This window comes from Passer domesticus, chromosome 30 (assembly GCF_036417665.1).
Source record: "Passer domesticus isolate bPasDom1 chromosome 30, bPasDom1.hap1, whole genome shotgun sequence".
NCBI classification, from domain to species: domain Eukaryota; kingdom Metazoa; phylum Chordata; class Aves; order Passeriformes; family Passeridae; genus Passer; species Passer domesticus.
The window spans coordinates 2,985,409-3,008,552 of NC_087503.1; the positions used below are offsets into that span (position 1 = coordinate 2,985,409).

Genomic DNA, 23,144 nt, shown 5'->3' on the forward strand with positions numbered 1-23,144 from the left:
TTCTAGTAAAAAAACTAAAAGGTTCTTCTTTTAGACCCTCCCCTTATAATACGACTATACAGTATTTCAGGAATGTATTTAGACAGCCAGCTTATTGTTCTAAAATCTAAGAGAAAGGTTAGGAAATATACTGGAGTTAATTAAGGATTACAGTTATAGAAGTATATAATCGTAGTTTAATAGAATAAATAAAGAGTTTAATAAAGTAAGGATTATAGCTTTATAACTATATAATAGTAATTTACAGAGCTATAAATATGCAAAAATGTATAAAAAGCAAAAATCTTTTTGTCATTACCCCAACTTTCCCATCCTTCTCCAAGCAGAAAGATGAAAACACCCTCAGGAAAGCTCCTGATCTTTCCAGCAATGCCAGGCTTACCTTCTTTGGGAAGTGTCCTCCGGAGCTGTGCCCAGGCTGGTGTGGAGCTGGGAGCAGCCCTGCCCGACCCAGCCCCTCTCAGCAGCAGCACCTGCCCTGCTCAGGGTGGCTCCTTCCCCCCACAGCTTCTCCCCAGCGCTGGGAGCAGCTCCCCGGGCCAGCTGAGAGCTGTCCCTGGCAGGCAGCAGAGTCCCTGCCCCAGCACAGCGCCCTGGGCTGCAGGAGCCTGCTCTGCAGGACAGCCCTGGGCACCCCTGGCTGCACCCGCGGCTGCTCAGCCCTGCAGCAGAGCCTGGCAACAGGAGCTGCCCTGGGCTGTGCCTGGGCTGGGGCAGCAGGGAAAGCCAGCCCTGCTCTGGGGCCACATCCCTGCCCTGGAGCAGCTCTGAGAGTCCTCCTGAAAGCTCCTAAAATCTGTGGGATGTGCCTGCTCCAGGAGATCCCTGCAGGAACTGCAGCTTCTTTTCACACAGCCAGGGAATGACTGCTTGAAACCTGGGATGATTTCTGCTCTAGTGAGCCCTGAGTGAGCTCTGCTCTCTGCTCCTAGCCCAGGCTGAGTTTAACCCCTCTGTGCCTCTGGGCTGTGCCCGGGCTGGATGCAGGCAGTGCCCCAGCCCTGCTGGGCTGCCACAAGAGCTGCTCATCAAGAGAAATGTGCTTTTGAAGCGCTTCTTGCTTACCAGAAGCTGCCTCTGTGCCAGGAGCCCAGCCCAGCTCAGCAGCACAGACACAGCACCAGGACTTTAATGACCCTCTGGGGCTTTGTGCTCAGGCCCTGAACATCAGTCCCTGAGAGGCAGCTGAAGAAACCTCTCCAGAACTCCAAGTCAGAATCCAACTCCAAAGTTTCTTGGACTTTTAATGGGTCCCACTGAGGGACACCACTGAGAGTGTCCCCAGGCCCCAGGCAGAGCAGAGAACTGGAGGCACTGATGCCAGGTGGGGACAAAGAGAAGCCAAGTCTTGGTGGCCTGGGGCACAGCAGGGTCTGTACCAGCAAGGGCTGGGAGGAGACACCTTGTCCTGAGGCCCTGGGGCCTCCTGGCACAGCCCCAGCCAGGCTGGGCACTGTCAGCCCCTTGTCCTGCCCTCAGCATCCCCCCCTAGCCCACATCCCAGTGGCCTCAAGGATCTGCTGGAAGGAGTCCCTGGGGAGCCTTGCTCAGCAATGGCCCTGGGGGCTCCTGAATGCTCCCAGGGAATGCAGGTTTTTCAAAGGACTTTGGGTTTTGCTTTTGCCTTGGAGTCTGTGAGAGGTTTGTGCAATCATGGCCTCCAATTATCTGCTGTAATTAGTCCCTGGAGAGGCTTTGTCACTAACAACACTCGGTGGGGCTCATTAATGCTTCAGGGTACTTCAGTTATTTGTAGGTACTTGGTCTTTCCCTTTTGATCCAGACTCTGGGAGAGGTTTATGCAATCATGGCCCCAATTATCTGCTTTAATGAGTCCCTTGAGAGCTTTGTACTGACACTCAGTGGGGCTCATTAATACTGTGAGGTACTCAAGGTTTTTAAAGTACTTTGGATTTTCCTTTTCACACTGAGTCTTTGAGAAGTTTTTGTGCCATCCTGGCTTCCAGTTCTCTCCTTCAAGGAGTCCATGAGGAGCCTGTGTTGGGGATGGACCTTAGTGGGACCCATGCATGCCTTGACATACTTTGGGGTTTTTTTCTGACTTTGACTCCTGGAAAGGTTTGTGCAATCTCCTCTCATGCCCTGATGTTCCAGGGCTCAGCTCGAAATGCACCATGGAGCTTATTAGCATCAAGCAAGTCCTGACAAACCATGGCTCTGCCTTGATTTCCCTCTGCTCTAGTGCTGTTCATCAGGAAGTTTTCCTCCTGCAGAAATATTTGAAAAATTTTCTAGTAAATATGTATTCCTCTTTTAAAGGATGTATTTTATTATTTTTCTTATTACACAAGAGGTGATTGAAGCATTCTGTGACTGATATTGATCCAGGGACTCTCCTAAGGAGGTCTGGCCTGCTCAGAGAAGCTGTGCCTTGAGCTCTGTCGCAGTGTCAACAACCTTGCTCCACATTCCCCATCCCCATCCTGTCTCTCCTCACTCACTTGGGATCTGCTTTGCTTGGAGATCTGACTGCACACAGCCAAAGAGGGGTTTTGTCTTTTTAATTCTTTGAAGCAATCTAAAACTCTTGAGTTTCTCTGTTGAAAACATAGACCATCCTCAAGGCTGTGCCAAGCCCAAGGTGCCACCAAGGTGTCACCAAGGCCACTCCAGGCCTGCCCTGGGCCAGCTGTGAGGGTGGATCATCATCCCAACCTGCACTGGGCCATTGCAAAAAGCGAAATTCTGCCTAGTTTGATGTTGATTTTTGTTAAGGACCGCATACCCCCCTACCCGAGAGACAATATTTTCTAAAAAGTCCTTGTTGACCACACTGGAAACATATTTTTGGGCCCTGTAATTGTTGCTGGGGCCCCTTAAAGGGGAATGGCATGGCCACTAGGGCCTCTGCAACTCCTTGCCCAATGGCCTGGGCTTGTATGGCCGCTACGTGTTCTGCTGTCCTGAGGCAATTACAACCTCAATCATCTGCAGGAGTGTGGGTTCTATCTCTAGTGGAAGGACACGCAGCCCTTTCTTATGTTCCAGGTTGGCATTGGCTACCCCCAATGAGTTTAGTAATTCATTTTGAGTCTTTTCATCCCAGACTTGTTTCTCTAGTGCCTGTTTAAGACAATCAATCAATTTCATGCAGGGGTCTCTGGGTTCTTGTCTTATGTTTGCATAGTCCAAACTGGGGCTGCTACCATCCAGTACCTGGATTAAAGCTTTCAAAGCCATCTCTTTTCTATTGTCCAATACTTCTCTGGGGATTCCTGCTGCTTGATCATCTGGCAGGCTGTGTTGTCCTTCTCCAGCTAGATGGCTGATTGTCAATTGTGCCCTTGCCTCATTATTAGCATAGTCTGCTATTAATTGATTTAGTAAACACTTCCATCCCCCTTTCCCACAGGGTGTATTCTGTAGGTGATAAAAACATGGTCATAATATATCTTAAATCATAGGGGGTTACATGTGCTGTGAACATGGCCCTCATTAGGCCATTAAAAAAAGGTGAGTCCTGCTTATATTCCTTAGCTGCCCTACACAGCTCCTTGATTTCCCCGTAAATCAATGGCTGATACCTGGGATTCTGCTCCCTTCTTTCATCATGTCCTGGGGCAATGAGGAGTTTCAAGACTATTTGCCAGTCTCCTTCCTTAACTGCTTCCTTCCAGATCCTTTCCCAGGGATCTTCTAGGCTTGCGGGGAGAGGTGGCTCTGGGGAATCCAAACTGTCTTCTGGGGAGGAAGAATAACTGGGAGCAGAAACACTTGAATTAGAAATAGTGTGACAGTTTGGCTTAGTATCCTTGACCATGGGGTTTACATTGTTGCCGGAGGGTGAGTAAAGGGCACTGCCATTTTGTCATTTTCTGGAGCTGTGGCCCAGGGTGGAGGTGGAATGAATGACAGTGGAGGCGCGACCTGCAGGCACGGGGGTGGTTTCTGGAGGTTCGTTCAGAGTGGAAGAGAAGGTTGTGGTAGCAGGAAGTGGAGGAGCCAGGATGGAGGGAGGATGGCCAGGCTCCCGAGCCACATTCGGGCTCCTTCCATCTTGGGTCTCCAGGGCACAATGCTCCAAGACAGCGTGGCCATTGCCATCTTGGACCATCATGGAAAGTCCAAGAAAGGCAGGTTTCAGGGGAGGTTCCGGGTTAGGAGTGACTGATGGATCGAGTTTTCGACAGACAGCTTGCTGGTGAAGGGTCTCAAGGATGGTGTAGAAGAAGGGGAGCATGCGGGGTGCAGTGGGGTCTCTTTTGATCAAAAGATTTACAATTTAAATCCCACAGAGTCACAATATTGAGTGGTATGGATTTTGTTAGCATAAGTGTCTGGAAAATTTTTAATGATCTACCTCACGACTGATTTTAAAATTTTCTTTGGAAATATTTTGTCATGATCAGTGAGAAGTAACTTAAAGTGTCCATATAAGCTCCTTTCTACTTTGGACAACTGACCACCCATTTTTCTCCCTCTCCGCCTTGGGGGGAACAGCCACCGGAATGCCCCAAATCAGTTATGGGATGTGGATCCATATTTTAAAAACACTGTGGCAAAATGGGTGATAAATGTCCTTCATTTTCCCAAACCCACCTGCAATCCTCCACAGGAGGAAACCATCATCATCCCCACTAATGCTGGCGCAGGTCCCTCGAACTGATGGGAAATCCACTGGGCCAGCACAATCCACAATCCCAGGGAGCACTGGCCTATCTCTCAGCTAACCCCAGCTGACGTAACTGAATGTCAGGGTCCCTGCTCAGGAGCCAGATGTCACAGTGAGGGTGGCTGCGACAAACCTCTCTGGTTCCCTGACTTAAGAGTGAAGTTGGCAAAAATGAAAAGGAGCAGGTTCAATGGAGTTGCCCAAAAAAAACTTCAATAACGGGGTGAAAAACAAAAAACATGGAGAAGTTGAGCACAGTTCGAAGGGCAGGATCCAAAGACCTGAGATAAAGGGGAAGCAACAACATATACACTTGGGGCTAGAGAACTAGAACAATACCCATATAGGGGAAACAAGTAACCAGTAGGGAAGCAGAACTTGGACAACTTAGCATAACAAGGCTAAAGACTTATGGGAGAACTCCCAAGCTCATCCTCAGTTAAAGAAATGATTCCCAGGGCTTGAACCTCATATAAATTATTCCCAGGGCTTGAACCTCATGCGGGTTCTTTGGGGTAAAATCTGGCTGACTCTGAGTTACAGCCAAGGTAACTCCCACACTGCTGCTTTGCACTGGCCCCTTGGGATCATGGGGCCCAACAGAGCCACAGCAATGTCCTTGGTTCCACGAGACTCCACAATGTCACAATGGTCCCTTGGATCCATGGTGCTCTGCAGTGTCACAACGGCCCCTTCATTTCACAAGGCCACCAAGCGTCACATTGGTCTTCATAAGAAGGAAACCACAGAACCCCCATGTTTCAGCAGCTTGTGAATGGCAGCCACCAGAGGCCAAGGCAAGCCTGACTTGTCTGTCCTGGCAGGTTTGTCTGGGAGCAACCCTTAGATATTCAAAATTATGAATGTGTAATCCTAATTTCAGACATTTGTGCCTGGAGAAGGAGGATTTTTTTCCATGAAAAGAAAAGGAGAGAGCCCTTTCCAGTGTTTGGAAAACAGGTCAGTGCTGGCACTCAGGAGTTAAAGACCATCCAGACCTGTCTCTTCTGGCAGCTTATGTCTGGCAGCAATCCTTGGATACACAGAAATTTGGAGGTGGAATCCTAATTTTGGCCATGGATACCTGGAAAAGATGGACAGTTCTTTTCCATACAAAGGAAAGCCCAGAGCCCCAGTGTTTCAGGGGCAGATGGGAGTGGCCTTCAACACTCCAAGGTTAGCCAGACCTGTCAGGTGACTCCTGGGAGGCCAAGGCAGCCAGACCTATTTTGTGTTCTCTTGGTTCCACAGGGCCCTGTAGTGTCACAATGGCTCTATGCTTCCATGAAATCATGCAACATCACAGTGGTTCTCTTGCTTCCATGATGTCATGTGGCATCATAATGGCCCCTTGGTTACACAAGTGCTTAAGGATCTTAATGATCTCCATGGTTCCCAAAGGCCCCACAGTGTCATAATGGTCTTTGTGTTCCATGAAGCCCTGCTGTGTCACCATGGCCCCTTGGTTCTGTTGGGGCCCAGTAGTGCAACAATGGTTCCACAGCTTCCCACAGTGTCACAATGACCCCTTCCCTCCATGAGGCTGCACAGTGTCACAGTGGTCCCTTGGATCCATGGTGCTCTCCAGTGTCACAATGCCCCTGCATTTCACAAGACCCCACAATGTCACAATGGTCTCCATGGTTCCTCAAGACCCCACAGTGTCACAATGGTCTCCATGGTTCCTCAAGACCCCACAGCGTCACAATGATCCCCTTGATTCCACAAGTTCCTACAGTGTAACAATGCCCTTTGGCTCCACAATGCCCCACAGTTTCTCAGTGGTCTCCACAGGAAGAAAGCAGCCGAGCCCCAGGGGCAGATCAGAGGCAGTCACCAGAGGCCAAGGCTAGCCAGACTTGACTCTGTTGGCAGATTTTGTCTGGGAGAAAGCCTTGGATATAGGAAATTTTAGAGGTGGAATCCTAATTGAAGCCATGGGAGCCTAGACAAGAAAGATAGTTCTTTTCCATAGGAAGGAAAGCACGGAGACCCAGTGCTTCACAGTCAGATGGGAAGTGACCCTTGACATGTCAAATTCAGCGGGACCAGTCAGACAGGCCGCAGGAGGTCAAACCAGGCAGACCTGTTCCATGTTCCGCTGATATCATGGGTCCCCACACCATCACAATGGTCTCCTTGATTCCATGAAGTCTGGCAATGTCACAATGGCTTCTTGGTTTCATGAGCCCCATCAGAGTCACAGTGGTCCCTTGGATCCATGCGGCCCTGCTGTGTCACAATGGCTCCTTGTTTCTATGGGCCCCACAGTTTGATCATTGACCCTTGCTTCCACAGGGCCCCTGAACTGCACAATGGTTTCCTTGATTCCATGAAGTTCCACAGTCCCACCATAGTTTCCTTGGACCCGCATTGTCACAGTGACCCTTGGTTCCATGAGGTTCCGGAGTGTCACCGTGGTCGCTGTCAGAGGCTGGATGAGATCGATGTCCCGAGACACCTTGGGATGCTCGGAATGCCCGTGTGGGGCCAGGCCCGGGTCAGGCCTTGGTTTGTGGTGGGACAGAGCCCCAGCCCCAGCCCTGGCAGAGCTGTCAATCACACAGCAGGGGCGGTGCTATCCCAGCTGTGATTGGCAGCAGAGCAGATGTTGATGGGACAGGAGCCCTGCGGGGCTGGCAGGGACCTGCAGCTTGCAAGGTGCTCTGCTCTCCCTCAGGTGCTCTCAGAGAGATCCAATCCCAGCTGGGCACCTCAGGGCACAAAGTGGCACTGCCTGTTCATGGGCACACAGCTGATGTCTGCCTGGAAAGGGCACAGGTTTTAATACCTTTTAGTGTCATAATAGATAGACAAATCTTTATTGTCTGGGTCATTTATGTACTTTTAAGAGATGGCAAGTTTTCCCATCAGGAACAGGAATTTTTTGGATTTAATGCATTTTGCTGCTGATGGCAGGAGAAGAAATACTGATTTTCCCCTCTCCATTCCCCCGCCAATATTCAGTCTAATATTTAATGACCCCCTTCCTTCCAGTGTTTCCAGCTCTCCTGGTTAAATGTCTCTGTCTGAGGACATCTCTTCATTTAGAGCAGCTGGTTCTATGCTCTTCCCATTGCTCCCAGATTTCCTCCTGCAGCTGTTCTCTGGTCATTCCAATTAGTCTGCCTTTAGTGGCTTCATGCTTTGAGTTTCAGGGAGTTGCCCTACTTTCAGAAGTTTCAATAACATCATAGTCAGCATCTTAATTGTGCTCTTATTCTTTTATATCATCTCTTCTCATATCTTTGTCTAAAATCCTTACTGTATGGAAATTCCTTGTGGATGGTGGACATGTCAGATGTTGCTGGATATGTCAGATGTCACAAGGAGCTGAGGGAAGGGTTTTAATTTTTATTAAATTTAAATAAATATAAATCATGTTCACACTTTTATGTTGGCTATGAAGAGAAATCTTTCTGAACCTCTGAGTCTCACCAGTTTCTGACCCCCAAAGGACACAAAGCTGACCAGTTGTGGTTTCCACTCCAGTGGCTGCACTTGGACCTCCCTCCACAGCCAAGGCAGAGCTCCATTGTCCCAGAAAGTCCCTGACAAAGGAGGGATGAAGGAAACAGGACAGGCTGTGGGGATCAGGGGCAGGGCAGAGCCAGGGAGAAGAATGACTTTTGCATTTGATGGAGCTGTGCCTTCCCTTGGCTTTGTTGGCTGACAATCAGTGAACATCCCTCTGTGTCTGGGGCAGCTCCTTCTCCAAGGAAAGCAGGTGGGAGTTGGAGCCAAAGAGCTGAAAGCTGCAGGTGCAGCCTGGGCTGGAGGGAGCTGAGATTTGCACAAGGCTGCTCTGAGTGCCAGGGCTTGGATGGGGAAAATGGTGGGGTGGGGGTAGGGACAGAGCCTGATTGATTGTCAGCCATCAAGGGTCTTGATTTTCATATCTATTCAAACTGCATGAGGAGGTGCTTGGAGTCAATGTCCATTGGAGATTGCACATATTGTATTAACAGGGGAAAAAAATGAAACAAGACCTAAAAATTGCTTTCTATCTTTTTTAATAGAATATATTCAATTTGAATACACTCCTGAAATCCATCTAACTAACCACAAAGTGTTTGAATAACTTAATATAACTTAAATAAATTATCCCCAGAGGATTAGCTTGTTAAGGTGTTCTGAATGTTAATGAGCCCTGGGACACTGAATTCCTGCACTGAAGAGCTGAAGGCTGAACAAGCCTCTGGAGCAGTGAAATCCAGCAGCAGCCTCCAAGTTGCTGAGGATGTCAGCAGCCCCCACTGAGGCCATCCCTGCCCAGAGACCGTGGGGGAATGGGCAGACAAGGAGAGCGTCCCTGGGGCTGGGCCAGCAGAACTCAGAGGCACAAGCGGCTCCAGCTGGGCAATGGAGTGTGGAATGTGGCTGGGAAAGCCCTGCCTGGGCTGTGCCAAGCAGGACAGACAAGCCCTGCCTCACATCCCCCAAACACCTCTCTCAAGGAGGCATTTAAAAAGAATTATAATTGTTTGTATCTTCTGAGTTGGATGTATTGGTGAAATACTGACAAGATCCTCAAGAGGTCAAAACAACAAAACTGATTTTACTGGTAATTTTAGAAAATTAGAGAAACTTGACTAAAGGTTTAATACTACATTCCATGAACAAAACCCACTTCTTTAAGCCTGAAATTTGCCCATTCAACTTCACAAACTCTTAGCATATTCAATTTTAATTTACTCAAAATTTGCAAGAGGAGGGAATTAGAAGAAGTCAGAAAAAAGAGATAAAGACAAAAAAGATACAGAGAAGCACACACAGAGCTACTAACTCCTGGATTCCAGCAGTGTTCAGATGGAAATGCCAAGAGGAGGTAGGGTCAAGATGTGACCTTGCCTCATGGTCAGCCTTCAATACCCCTTGGTCTTCCTGGGCCCTTCCCCCAGGTGGGTCTTTGACTCATTTGGTCACTCAGGAGCTGGGCTGGGGCTCCAGAGGTGGCAGTAGAACATTGCCTGTGCTGTGCCAGGGACTGGCAGCCACTGCTGGGCTGGGATAGAGGCTCTGGGGGGATTGGGGTTCCAGGGCAGGGCAGTGCTCCAGGGCAGGGCAAGGCTGGACCTGCCCATTCCTTCCCGACACATGAAATGTTTCCAGCCAACAATCTCCTCCTGTCTGTCACAGTATGCAATGTTGGAGGTGAAATCCCAGTTGTGGCCATGTGCACCTGGAAAAGAAGGACAGTTCTTTTCCATAGGAAGGAAAGCAGAAAGCCCCAGTGTTTGGAAGGCAGGTGAGAGTCTCACTAGGCCAAGGCCAGCCAGACTTGTCAGCATTCCCCAGAGTTTTAAGGACTGATGAGAGGTCACCCTCATTAAACCGTTGTCAACCGGTCTTGTCCTGGCAATACTCCTATGGGAATAATCCCTGGATATATGGAAATTTGGAGATGAAATCCCAATTCTGGCCATGGGTGCCTACAGGAAAAGGACAGATCTTTTCCATATGAAAGAAAGTATGGAGCACCAGTGTTTCAATAGCAGATGAGAAGAGGCCTTCAACATGCCATGGTCAGTTGGACCAGTCACACAGTCCATGGGAGGCTAAAAAAGCCAGATTTGTTCTGTGTTGCCTTGGTTTTAAGAGGCCCTGCAGTATCACCATGGTCCCCTTGGTTCCATGGGGCCCCACAATGTCCTAATGGTGATTTGATTCCATGGGGTCCAGCAGTGTCACAATGGTGCTTTGGTTCAATGGGGTCCCACAATGTCACAATGGCTCCTGGGTTGCAGAAGGCCCCGAAGTGTCACAATGGTCCAAATAATTCCATGAGGTCTTGCACTGTCACAATGGTCTCGGTGGTTCCCCAGGCCCCAAAATGACACGTGGCTTCTCTGTTCCATGAATCCTGATGTGTCACAATGGACCTTTGGTTCCATACAGTCCTGCAGTGTCACAAAGGCCTCTTGGTCACAAGGCCCCACAGTACCACAGTGGTCCTCTTAGTTCTTTGGGGACCCCCAGGGTCATAATGGTCTCACTGGTTCCATGAGGCCTCAGAGTGTCACAATGCTTTGATAATTCCATGGGCCCTCATAGTGTCACAATGGTCTCCATGATTCCATGAGTCCCCTCAAAGTCACAATGGCCCCTTGGTTCCATGAGGCTGTGAAGTCTCTTAATGGTCTCTCCATTGTTCCATGAGGCCTTGCAAAGTCACAATTGTCTCCACAATTTTCCATGATGCCCCACAATGTCACAATGGTCTCTTGGTCTCACAGGGCCCCACAGTGTCACCATGGTCCCTTGCTTCCATGGGCCCTGTGCTGCTGCATTCCCCCCTCCCCTTCTCAGGCTGCCCTGCCAGCTCAGAAATGCTCCTTGGGCCTCAGCCTTGGCCAACAGCCCCTGGGCTCAGCTCCTCTGCAGCTCAGCACAAACACTGTCTGCTCCAGGCACTGCTGCTGCCCAACCAGCTCCTGGTTTCTGTAGGAGCAGCCCTGGGAACTGGTTTTGTTCCCTCAGTGGCACAACATGCCTGTTCTCACAGTGCCAAAGAAAGCTGTTGATGCCAAGTGCGGCCAGGATGAACCATTGCTGTGACTGCAGCCCCTCTCTTGGGGCCCTACAAACAGCGCTGCAAAAGGAGCCCCTTGGAGCTCTCCTGGGCCAGCGACTCCCTCTGAGTGGGGCCTCTCCCAGCCGGGAACTCTCCCGTTTGCTGCACTCAGGGATCCTGAACAACGAGGGAGCCTGGGCAGATCCCCCCACTCCTCCAGGCTCAACCCTTCACCCGCTGGGGAGATGCCAAAGCATCCACAGGGAGCATTTCCTGCCCTCGGGGGAATTTCTCACAGGTGCCTTGCACTGACTCTTTGTGTCTGTGTGCACACAGGAGTGCCTGTGCTGGGGAAATGAGGCAGAAATGCTGCTCTCTGAGGGGTTGGAGTGCCTTGGATAGCTGAGTAAGTCAGGTCTGCAAGTGAGGTCAAGTCACAAAGTCTTAGTCAGCTCTGTTTCTAAGAGCTGTTCTTTTGCAAAGTTTAATATAAGTTATAAGCTGAGTTAAATACTGCTATGTGTTATTCCTCTTTTAAATTGGTAGGTCATAGGCTGTAAAACAGGTTAAATACTGTTAAGCTCGTCTCTTTTGCTAAATTTTGAAGTTGAAGGTATCAGTTAAGATTTAAGTTAAGTCCTGTTAAGTTTGAGCTCTGTTCAGCTTTTAGGCCATATTCCTTTTATCCTTGCCCTCACTGTCCTTGTGTCACACACTCACAGGGACAGTTCTCAGTTAATTTCTGGTTTGACTGCCTGGATTTGGTTTGGTTTTGTTGTTGCTTTGTTCCCCCCATGTGCCTGAAGTGTCCAGTCAGGAGCTGCCGGGGTCGGCTGTTGCTTGTCTCTGCCCCAGCACGGGAAAAAGTGGTTCTGGGTAGGCCGCGCTCTCGAAGAAGGAGTCTGGACTCTTGCTTTCGGTCTTCAGTCGAGTTTATTATTTCTTATCTACAAAGATTTTCTGTCTGTCCAGCCGAGGTCTGACCAGCAAGACAGCCAAAGGCACTCTCCCCCGCCCACAAGGCGGTTGTCTCTTTTATAATGAAAATTACGTATTCGATATTTACCTTTACTTCCCAATACTTTCTGCCCTTGTTGGCAAGTGTACTCTTTCTATGAACCAATCCACACATGCCAACATCATCCTGAACATGGATGCCAAGGAGAAGAAAGAAGAAGGACGGGGCACGCCCAAATTCCTCCATCTTGGGACTCCTGATCCATGTACAGAATTCTAGACCCCCCTGTACAACACATAAAAGCCCCCTGTACAGTGCATTCTAACTTAAGTTCTAACAAGTGAATAACATCCCCTCACTATTCAGACCTGAAATTCTCTCATCTCCTCACCTTCAGGTGTCATTTCTTTAAAAGGATCAAAGTCAAGCCACCAGGTACTTTTGGCAACATTCCAGGGCCTCCGAGCCCCCCAAGGGTTGTCTCGGTAGCTCTGGACATCTGGAGTGATGTACTGAGCTCCCACAAGGAGCAGAGTGACTCTTGGAAAGGAACTTGGTGGTGCTGTCCCTTAATATTAAATCTGGATGTTGCTGATCCCTTGCAGGGATTTTTTCAGTGCTCTCAAGCCCTTGTTTGTAACAGGGTGAAGGAGCCCTGGCCCAGGCTCTGGCCCTGGAGTACACAGGGATGCTGCCGGGGGGTCCCTGTCCCCCTGTCCCACCCCCAGGGCCCTGGCCCCCCGTCCCCGTGTCAGGCTCTGGGGTCGATCTTGTGGAACATCCTCTGGGGGAGGCTGCAGCGCCGGGGCCGGGGGGACCCGGGGGGACAGGGGACCCCGCTGTGCACGAGCAGGGTTGGACTGCTCTGGGGGAACTGTGAGGGGGGCTGGGGCAGAGTGACCTCCCCAGCGACCTCACACAGCCCCTGTGATGTCACACAGACCATGTGATGTCACAGAGCATCTGTGATGTCACACAGTTGCCTCTGTAATGACACAGTCACCCTGTGATGTCACAGAGTCCCTGTGATGTCACAGCCCACTACTGGATGTCACAGATCACCTTTGTGATATCACAGTGCCAACGCTGTGATGTCACCCTGTGATGTCATAGAGCTGTGCTGTGACATCTCAGAAGACTCTGTGGTGTCACAAAGTCACCATGTGATGCCACTGTCTGTTTTGTGATGTCACAGCCTGCTCTATGATGTTACACAGCCAACTAGTAATGTCACAACTCACTCTCTGATGTCACAGAGATACCCTCTATGATGGCAGGATCTGCTCTATGGCCTCACACTCTAGTCTGTGATGTCACAGACAGCTCTGTGATGTCACAACCCTCTCAGTGATGTCACAAAACCCTCTCTGTGACGTCATACTGCCACTCTGTAATGTCACAGCACACACTTTGACATCACAGCCTGCTCTATGATGTCATACAGCTATACTATAATGTCACAGCCTGCTCTGTGATGTCACACAGAATCCCGTATATGATACTGTAGCTGCCAGATGACCTCACACAACAAACTCTGTGATGTCATAGCCCAACCTGTGACCTCACACAGCCCACTCTGTGCTGTCACACAGCCTCTTGCTGACATCACAGCTGCTCTGTGCCTCTAGGACACAGCCACAGAGGTGCCGCTGGGACACAGCCCCCTCTGGGACATCCCCCAGCCCCTGCCAGTGCTGAGCCCCTGTCAGCTCTGTCTGTGCCCTGCTGCTGTCCCTGAGCTGCCCTGGCAGTGCCCCAGCCCTGCTGGGCTGTGCACAGGAGCTGCTCCTGGCCAGAGCTGTCTCTCTGCAGCGCTGCTCTTGCCAGGAGCTGCCTCTGGGCCAGGAGCCCAGCCCAGCTCAGCAGCACAGACACAGCAGCAGGACTTGAATGACCCTCTGGGGTCTTGGTGCTCTTTGTTGTCTGCCATGGCCAAAGTGCTGCCCAAGTTGGCTCTGTCAGGGCCTTGCAGCTGCTGCCCATCCCTGTGCCCTGTGCAGCCCAGGCTGTCCTACAGTGTCCCTGCCCTACGACTCTGTCCCTGCAGGCTGTCGTCATCCCCCGGCTCTCCCACCAGCTGGCCCCTTCCTTTGCTGACAGCTCTGCCTCCTGCCTGCCTCTGCCTGCCCACACAAAGCCTTGGGCTGCTCCAGGCTCCTTCTGGGGGATGTGTTGCACCACAGCCCTGCCCTGGCGAGGGAATTCCTTTCTCCTGGTGTCCAGTCTGGGCCTCCCCAGCTGCCCTTGTGTTATGTTCCACCACAGTGAGGGGTGCAACAATTCCCTCAGGGCCCGGAGTCTCAGACCTCAGGCAGGCACCGATGACCAACAGGGAACGGAAGGCAAGAGGATGGATCTTGTTTGGAAAAACCCAGGATCCTTTATTGTGCCAGGGAACCAAGACAAGAAATGAAGGGGGTGGGGTCATGAGTTTAGAGGAGAAGTTTAGGGTTGGGGTCCAATAGTAAAAGGAGCAGGGGACTGGAAATGGGTGGATCAAGGAGGACAACAATAAAAAAAAATCTAAGCTGGAGACATTGCAGTAGAATTTAAACCAATGAGGGTACAGAAAAGGAAGAACATTCTGGGGCCATTCCTTATTTGACCAGATGGGGTGGAGAGTCTTTTCCCGGGATTGCAGAGGCACACTCCAGAGGGTGGAGGGGTGGAATCTGCTTTCAATTGCACCCCTTACCCAATGGTGTCTGTCTGGGTAGAATCCCTACCTCATGGGGCAGGGGCACTCCACACCCTTGGTGCCATTATTTCTTTCTCTAGCTGCTTTTTACAAGAAAAACTCGTCTCTGATACCACCCTTCACTCCCTCCCAAACTACTCCTGTTCTGTCCTCAATCTCAACACCACTAAGCCCAGAGCCATCAGCCTCTCCCTCCTGGTTATGTGATGAGGCCTCCAAACCCCATCTTGGGAGATTTTTCAGTCTTCTCCAAGGTCTGTGAAAATGGAAAAATAGTGGTCAAAGTTATTTTAACCCAAATCTTGCAGTGACAGAACAAGGCTCAATATCTCTGAACTAAATGAGGATGGATTTACATTTGTTAAAAGGAGGAAATATTTTAAAATTATGAGAGTGGCACAAAACTGCAACTGTTTTTCCAGAGAAGGAGATGCCTCATCCTCGGAATTGTCCAAGAGCAGGAGCTTTGTGCAACCGGACCCATAGAAACCCCCTCATCCCCAAGGACAGAATTCCTGTTGTGTGGGTTCTCTGGTGTGCTGGGTGCCCTCACAACACTTCTGGCCAGAATGTCTGCTGAGGGCAGCCAGGCTGCTGCAGGGGCAGGGACCTCACAGCCATCACCATGGCAGCCCTGTGCCCTGGGCCTGGCTCTGCCCTTTCCTCTGCCCCTGCCTTGTCTCTGCTGGCATGAAGAGTTTTCTCATTCATATCTTGTCCACAAGGTGCTGGGGCCAATGGCTTCCTAGGCAGCTCCTGGAGCAGAAGTGGCTTTTCAGAGCCCAGGCAGAAATGAGCCCTGAGGCAGCAGCTCTGCAGTGCTGGCCACCAGGCCGGGCTGCCAAGGGAGGCTTCTGGCCATGCCCTGCAAGCAGCTGCTGCTGCCAAGGTGCCTTTGGTGCCTCAGGCTCTGCCTGGCACAGCTCCCAGCACGGCACTCTGCCCTTGTGCCCGAGCCCTTCCCTGTGCTGGGGCTGGCCTGGGGCTTTTCCTGCAGCGGGACCTGCCCTGCTCCTGGCACAGGAAAGGCAGTTCCTGCTGGAGCAGGAGGCTCTCTCTGCCTGCAATGGGCTCCAACAACTCCAGCAAGGCCCTGTTGACTGCAAAATTGCTTCCTAGAGCAGAATATTCTAATAATTGTTATAGAACCTATACGGTGGAGTAAATAACTCTAGTTAAGTTCTTTCTTCTAATCATGATCAGAATCAATCAGAGCCATATTTATATAAATATATCTGGTATTCCATCATTAATCCTATGGGACAAATTGCATTAAGGTTCCATTCCACCTGTACAATCTCTACACCTTTGACAAAGTCTGGGGCTGGGATTCGATCCAGCTGCTCCCAGTCTCCTCTTTCAGAAGGAATTTTAGAGGTCTAGAGACCCTGCAGGGGTTTCAGGATCCATGGTGGCTGTTGGGTGTCATTTCTCCACCTCATGACTCAGCAGGAGTTTCTCCAATAAAGAACTGAAGCTTTTGCCTGAAGCTCCCACTGTGCCCATGACAGGAACCCCTGTGAGTGTCTGGGACATCCCGGCTCTTTGGCAGCCTGGGGACTCCTGGGATGTCACCGTGGAGCCCCCGTGAGTGCCTGTGACAGATCGGTGCCTTTGCAGCCCAAGATGCCCTGGGATGTCATCATGGAATGGCTGAGACTGCCTCTGAGCACAGGGCTCTTTACCATCCCCAGAAACCCCTGGGAGGTATCCATGGAGCTCCTGTCTCTGCCTGTGATATTCCAGCTTTTGAACAGCCTGGAGACTCTTGGAAAGTCCCCATGGAACCCCTCTGTGACAAATCTGATCCTTAGAAGGCAACCAGGGCTGGGACCAGCTGGGATGCTTGGTTTCCACAGGGCAGATCTCAGGAATGGGATTCCCCAATTTCCTGCACCCCCTAAAACCACGCTGCCGATTGCTGCCCTCCTGCCTCCCATGGAAAGCACAGAAGGCAAAGATCCTGGGCTAGGATAGGAACAATTTATTGAGAACAGCAGCAAGATCAGGAACAAACACGAACAGCAACAATATTCATAAAAAAAGGGACAAGAGAAATGGAAAACTACAACTCAGCTGACGGTCTCTTCCTGGACAGAATTTCCTCCAGCCTGAAAGAACACCCTTCTCCTCGAGGGGAGAGAGAGACTCCCTTTCCTGCCCCTGCCAATGACCTGAGGTGGGAGTGAATGGAATGTCACAGCCATGGCCACAACGTCATGTTATTCGATTCCATATCATGTCATTGGCAGGGGCAGGAAAAGGGACAGGTGTCTTCCCAGCATGGATCACAGGGAACATGGATCACCAGGGCTCTTCCCAACATGGGTCCTGCAATGGGGGATGAAACTGCAGCAGTGCATGAAGCTCTCCCTGCAGTTGGGGAATTTGCAGGGCTTCCCTTACCAGTGACTCCATTGGTGTCTGGTCAAGTGAGAGCTCTGGGTGAAGCTCTTCCCACACTGGGGACACTTGTAGGGCCTCTCCCCAGTGTGGATGCGCTGGTGCCTGACGAGGGTGAAGTTGTGCTTGAAGCCCTTCCCACAGTCAGGGCAGCAAAAGTGCCTCTCCTCTGTATGAATGCGCTCATGCAGGCGGAGATTTGAGCTGGTCTGAAACCTCTTCTGACACGTGCAGCACTTGTAGGGCCTCTCCCCAGTGTGGATGCGCTGGTGGGTGACGAGGTGGGAATTGCGCTTGAAGCCCTTCCCACAGTCGGGGCAGAGGAAGGGCATCTCATCAGTGTGGATGCGCCGGTGGGTGATGAGGTGGGAGTTTTGCTTGAAGCCCTTCCCGCAGTCAGGGCAGAGGAAGGGCCTCTCATCGGTGTGAATCCTTTGGTGCCTGAGGAGATTGGAGCGGGTCTGAAATCTCTTCTGACACTCAGGACACTCATAGGGCCTCTCCGCGGTGTGGATGCGTTGGTGGGTCACAAGGGTGGATCTGTAGCTGAAGCTCTTCCCACACTCCAAGCACTTGTAGGGCTTCTCCCCATCATGAAGCTGCTTATGGACCACCAGCTCCGATGCCTGCCTGAAGCTCTGTCCATTTTCCTGGCACAGGGTGGGTCTTTCCTCCTCAGAGCACCCTGGGCTGGGTTTGAAGCCCCTCCTCCTGTGGGATCTCAGGGAATTTTCCTCCTTGTTAGATTCCTGTGCCATGGAGCTGCTCAAATCTGCCTCTTCCACGAGGTTCTGCCATGGGGATTTGTCCTCCCTGGTCTCTATTCTCAGCTTGTTGTCTGAGGAAGACAGGGAAAGGAGAGGATGGGATTTGCCTCTGTGCCAGAGGGAAGGGAAAGGAAATCCCCCCAGTGCATCCCCAGCAGGACAGTGTTGGCAGAGGGGCTGTCCTGCAGCCTTGGGCTGTGCTGGGCTGGAAGATGAAGCAGGAGAAATAAGGAAAGGGGCCCTGACTTCCTCCTCACATGCCTGAGTGTCTCGGGGCATCTTCCTCTTCCTTGCAGCCTTCTCCTCCATCTGGCAGTGGGTTTGGGATGTGAAATTCTGTTTTGGGAGGAAAACAAGAGATTAGTGCATTCAGTTTTGTACTGGTTTGAGGTCAAACCAGGGGGAGATTTTAAGACAGAATTATAATTTAACAAGAAAATTAAGATCAAGGCAATGATACAGAAACACTGCCTTAAACTGACAGAGTCAGGATATAACCTGGCACCCTGTTGCTCAGGGTGCTGGTAGCAGTCCCATTAAATGGTGGCTGCAGTCCTGTTGGAGTGATGATCGTGATTCCATCAAAGCAGTGATCCTGTAGAAGGGTCTGGTCTTCCTCTGAAGGTCCAGTGGTGCTTATGGAGCTCTTGTCCTCTGGGAATTCAGTAGGCATGGTGCTACTGGTGTTGCAAGGCTCAGTTTATATCCAGGTCGGAATGCTTAGCTCCTCCCCCTGGGTGGAGCATCCCACAATGGGATGATGTCATTCTATCAGTCCTGCAGGGACACTCAATGGGCCATGAACAGAAGATAGCCCCTGCAGGGCGTTATCATGGCTGAGTCATGGAAGAGATAAAGAACACTGCCCCGCCTGTTTATAACAGTTTGTCAAGATGGTGAATGAAAACATGCATTTGGTTACATCTTGCACTGTAACCTGAAACAGTGGGGTAATACCTGCTGGGGGGGTGTACACCACCCCCCTTACCCAAACTGGCTCAGGTGTAAAACCCCCACTCTGGGAAGGCAACACACACAGGGGACAATGTCACACTTGCCCCACCCCAGTGAGGCTCTCTGTCCCTGTCTCTTGCTCTCCCCCCTTTTCTCTTTCTTTTCATCTCTCTCTCTTTACCTCACATTTACTGTTCAATAATATCCACTTTGGATATGGTCTCATTAGCACCTTAATTGGGGCAGAGGCATCTCTCCAATAGTTTCCTTAACCAGATTGTGACATTATTTTGGCACAGTGAGTTTAGGCACTGTTCTCTGACCTCAAGTGCCTTTGACAACAGCATGGTTCCCTCCTCTGAGGAGCTTGTGGCTCTTTCTGGAGGAAGTCTTGGAAACTTGGATGCAGCTTTCTCTGAGGGATTTATGGGAGAACTGAGGAGAAAAATGGCTGTTGTGGGTGGCCAGTGTAATGAAAATATTTTCTTGTCCTTTCTTGAAAAGTTTGTTAAAATCACTGGAGAAAAGGGAGTGAATGATTCCAGAGAGGCTGACAAGGTTCATTCACCGCAAGGTGAGGAAAACAAGGCTGCTAAAAGTCCTACAAGAAGCCCAGCTCATCTAGCTAAATTTCCAAATAACTCCCAAATTGAGAGGGTTTAGGACTTTGCCAAATGTGAGAATCATTATTCTCTTTGTCCCTGGAGCCTTTGTGATTGTTCTACAGAAATTTGTTTCCTTTTAACAACCTGTATTGGTCCAAATTTCCACTTTTCTTTTATGGGAACCTGCCAGCAGCTGAGCTGGAGCTGTGCAGGAACCAATGAAACTTGGAATTGCCACAGAATTGCTTCTATTGTCAGTTTATTAATGCTTGGGATTTGTTTGCATTTTCATCATATGTGACTTGTGGGAAAATTAAATATTCATCAAAGTGGTTAATGCAGAGTTAAGTTTGATTTCTGCCAAGTTTATTTTGTCCAGTGCCCAGGGGATGCTCAAGGGGTCTCTGTTCCTCTCGCCTTGGGGGATGCTTGGGAGGAGCTTGTGGGGGCTGTCCCTGTCTCTGTTACCCCAGACTATTCCCCAGGGGGTTTCCATCATTCTCACTCCACGGAATGCCTGGGGAGGTCTCCCTCCCACTCACCCCTGTGTCAGGGGGGTGCTCAGGGCAGTCTCTGTCCCTCGCAGCCCAGGGGATGCTCGGGGGTCTCTGTCCCCTCAATCTGGGAGATGCTCAGGGGACTCCATCCCTCTGGCCTCAGGGAATACTTGTGCAGGGCTGGGGACCAGGGGCTCTGTGTCCCTCTCACCGCTGAGGGTGCTCGGGGCTGGGGGGGCTCTCCGACCTTCTCATCCCTGGGGAGGCCGGGGGGGTCTCTGTCCCTCTCAGCCCTGGTGTGACCCCACCCAAACATCATCGGGCTCAGAGGGACAGAGACACCCCCAAACCCCCAGAAGGGCTGGACCTGGGATCATGCTCATACCCTCTTCATCTATTTAGCCCAGAAATGAGTTCTGCACCTTTAAGGCTGGTTCTGAGATCGAAGGGAGGCAGGAAGTGAGCAGGTTTTTTAGAAACTGCACTCCTCCATATTCCGGCTGCTGGACAGATTGCAGGACAGGGCTCTCCTTTGGTTTTATTTCGTTCTTAGCTCTCTAAGGCAGATAAGTGCCCTGGACTGTAGTTTTTCTTTTACTTTAGAGCTGTTTAAACCTGCTCTGAACATCCAGAAGAGCACTGGCAGCTCCACCTGTGGCCCATTGGCCCGAGCCTGGTCCACGGCATTTCCAGTGATGGAGAAACTGATAAGAGACTGAGTCAGCAGAGCTACAGCCCACAGAGGGACTTTCTGAGTTTGTCATCTCTTTTGGAGCGTCAAGAGATTTTATTGTTTAATATTCGTCATTTGCTGTGCTCATAAATGCTTTGTCTTTTAAATAACCAGGTTTTTCCACTTTTCTCCAAAGAAATCTTTTCCCAAACTGATTGGGGGAGAGGCTGCTTGAATTTGCTTTCTAGAGGAAACCCCTTTTCTAGGTTTTCTCCCAAATTTGCCCTAAACCAGGACAGGGCAGTGGGGAGAGGAGAGAGCCCCAAGTGACTGGATTGGGGGAGGCTGGAGAGAGGGAGCCTGAGACCCCAAAACCCCCCAGCATCCCTAAGCAGGAGCCTGGAGAGGGGGGATCCACATGTGCTCTGGGATCCTTGGCAGCCATGAGACAGGGGACCACCAGAACCCCAGAGGGATGAGACTGGAAATGGGACACTCCTGGTGGCTTTTTTTGATTCACTTTTGCTTTTCAAGGTTTTTATGGATACCAGGTGACTTCTAGGGATGGACTTGGGCAAAGGACCTTCAGACACACTGTGCTCATCCCTTGTTTTTCCCCAAACCAGGATTTCCCCTTCCCAAATCTTGGCCCAATAGAGGAGAAGGCTGCAAGGAAGAGGAAGATGCCCTGAGACACTCAGGCAGGTGAGGAGGAAGTCAGTGCCCCTTTCCCCCTCTCTCCTGCTCCATCTCCCAGCCCAGCATGGCCCCTGGCTGCAGGACAACCCCACTGCCAACGCCGTCCTGCTGGGGATGCACTGGGGGATCTCCTGCCCCTTCCCTGTGGCACGGAGGCACATTCACAGGCTCTGGGGCAGGAGGGGGAACCGCGGGTGGTTTGGGGTGCGTGGCTCGGCTGCTCCCGGCGCGGTTCCCCCGAGCCCCCGGCGCGGCTCCGCCAGGCCCCCCCACCACGGCACTTGTCGGAGGTCCTTTAACAGAAATGCTGGTAAATTGACCCTCTGGAATTACACTAAATACAATTTCAAAAAGCTGCTGGTTTGCTGGGCAGTTTGCCGAATTCCACATTGTTGTTTCTTTCAATAAAACTGCACTTTAATAGGTCTTTGTAAATTTATGCTTGCATAAAATTTGTGGCTACCATGGGCTTCTCTCAAAACTAAATTACATAAAAATATTACACACTTATTACATGCTTTTAATCCCTCCAGTAAATCCTTCATGCTGTTATTTCAGTCGCAGATTGTTCAACTTTTCAGTGCCTTATTTCCATTAATAGCATCAGAATAAGTTAAATTTTGTTGTATGTATAACTGTCCTGGGTTGACTATATGATGCTTTTATCCCCAATCGTCTTGTTCTGTTTATACCAAATAATAAGTTTTACATCTTTAAGACTCTCTTCCAGACAGTGAAGAAGGGAGGGAAGAAGCGCGCAGTTTGTTTTCAGACTGCTCTCACTCCTCCACATTCCTGCTCCTGGACTGTGTTGTCTGCAGATGGACAGACAGCCGGACAGAGCTCCTTTTTCCCTTTTTTTTCTGCTTTTAGTTAGTTTTAGCTAGCTGAGGCAAAGAAGTTCCCTGGACTGTGATTTTTTTCCTTTTTTTCTTGGACCTGTTCAAGCCTGCTCTGGATTGAACACCCAGAAGAGCACCAGCAGCTCCACTTGTAGCCCCCCTGGCCGGGCCTGGGCCGCGGCGTTTCCAGCTCCAGAGAGACTGATCAGAGACTGAGTGAGCCGAGCTGCAACCCGGGGAGGGGACTGTTCTGAGTTTGCTTTCTTTGGAGCAGTGAGAAGTTTTATTGTTTAATATTGTTTGGGTTCTATTGTTTAATAAACAGGTTTCTTTCCACTTTTTTCTCCAAGGAGATATTTTCTCCCGAACCAGTTAGAGGGGGGAGGGGCAATTGAATCTGCTTTTGTAGAGAAGCCCCTTTAGGAGTTATCTCCCAAACCTGCCCTAAACTAGGACAATAACTTTTAAGGATATTAGTTTTTGATTCCGCGATGTTTAATTTAATGCAAATTCAGGGTTGATAAGATTAAGACAAGTTAAACTTCATTATTGTTAGATTTGAGCAATGTTATGTTACATTCTATTAATTTGAATTCCTGTTGTTCTGGTTTGAAAGATAATGTGTGTATTCTATTTGCCATTTGTCACAGGTAAGGCGGTTATTGTCTGTTAATTGAGCTGTAAATTGGACCCCCAATGGCTCCCACAGATCTCCAAACACCTGCAAGGACCTCCAAGCTTTCTAAACTTCTTTTTGTGAGAGGAGCCTTAGAGCAGCTGTTTCCAATCCTAGTCCCAGACTTTCAAGATTTTGCATGTAAAGAATTATAAAGGTGGAATGAAACCTTTATAGAATTTGTCCCACGGGATTAAGGATGGCAAACCAGAGATATATAACCTA

General features: G+C 50.2%; 2 protein-coding genes across 2 annotated transcripts in view; one reads left to right on the plus strand and one right to left on the minus strand.

The window, feature by feature from the left end:
• Positions 1–23,144, plus strand: part of LOC135287569 (zinc finger protein 271-like) — a 351,290-nt gene that overhangs the window by 323,692 nt on the left and 4,454 nt on the right. The gene's annotated exons all lie outside the window — the stretch shown is intronic.
• Positions 17,206–17,886, minus strand: LOC135287528 (zinc finger protein 774-like; the record flags this gene model as incomplete). Its single annotated transcript, XM_064400821.1, has 2 exons — positions 17,206–17,311; positions 17,396–17,886. Coding segments are annotated over 2 exons (597 nt in total), but the record flags the coding sequence as incomplete, so codon positions are not given.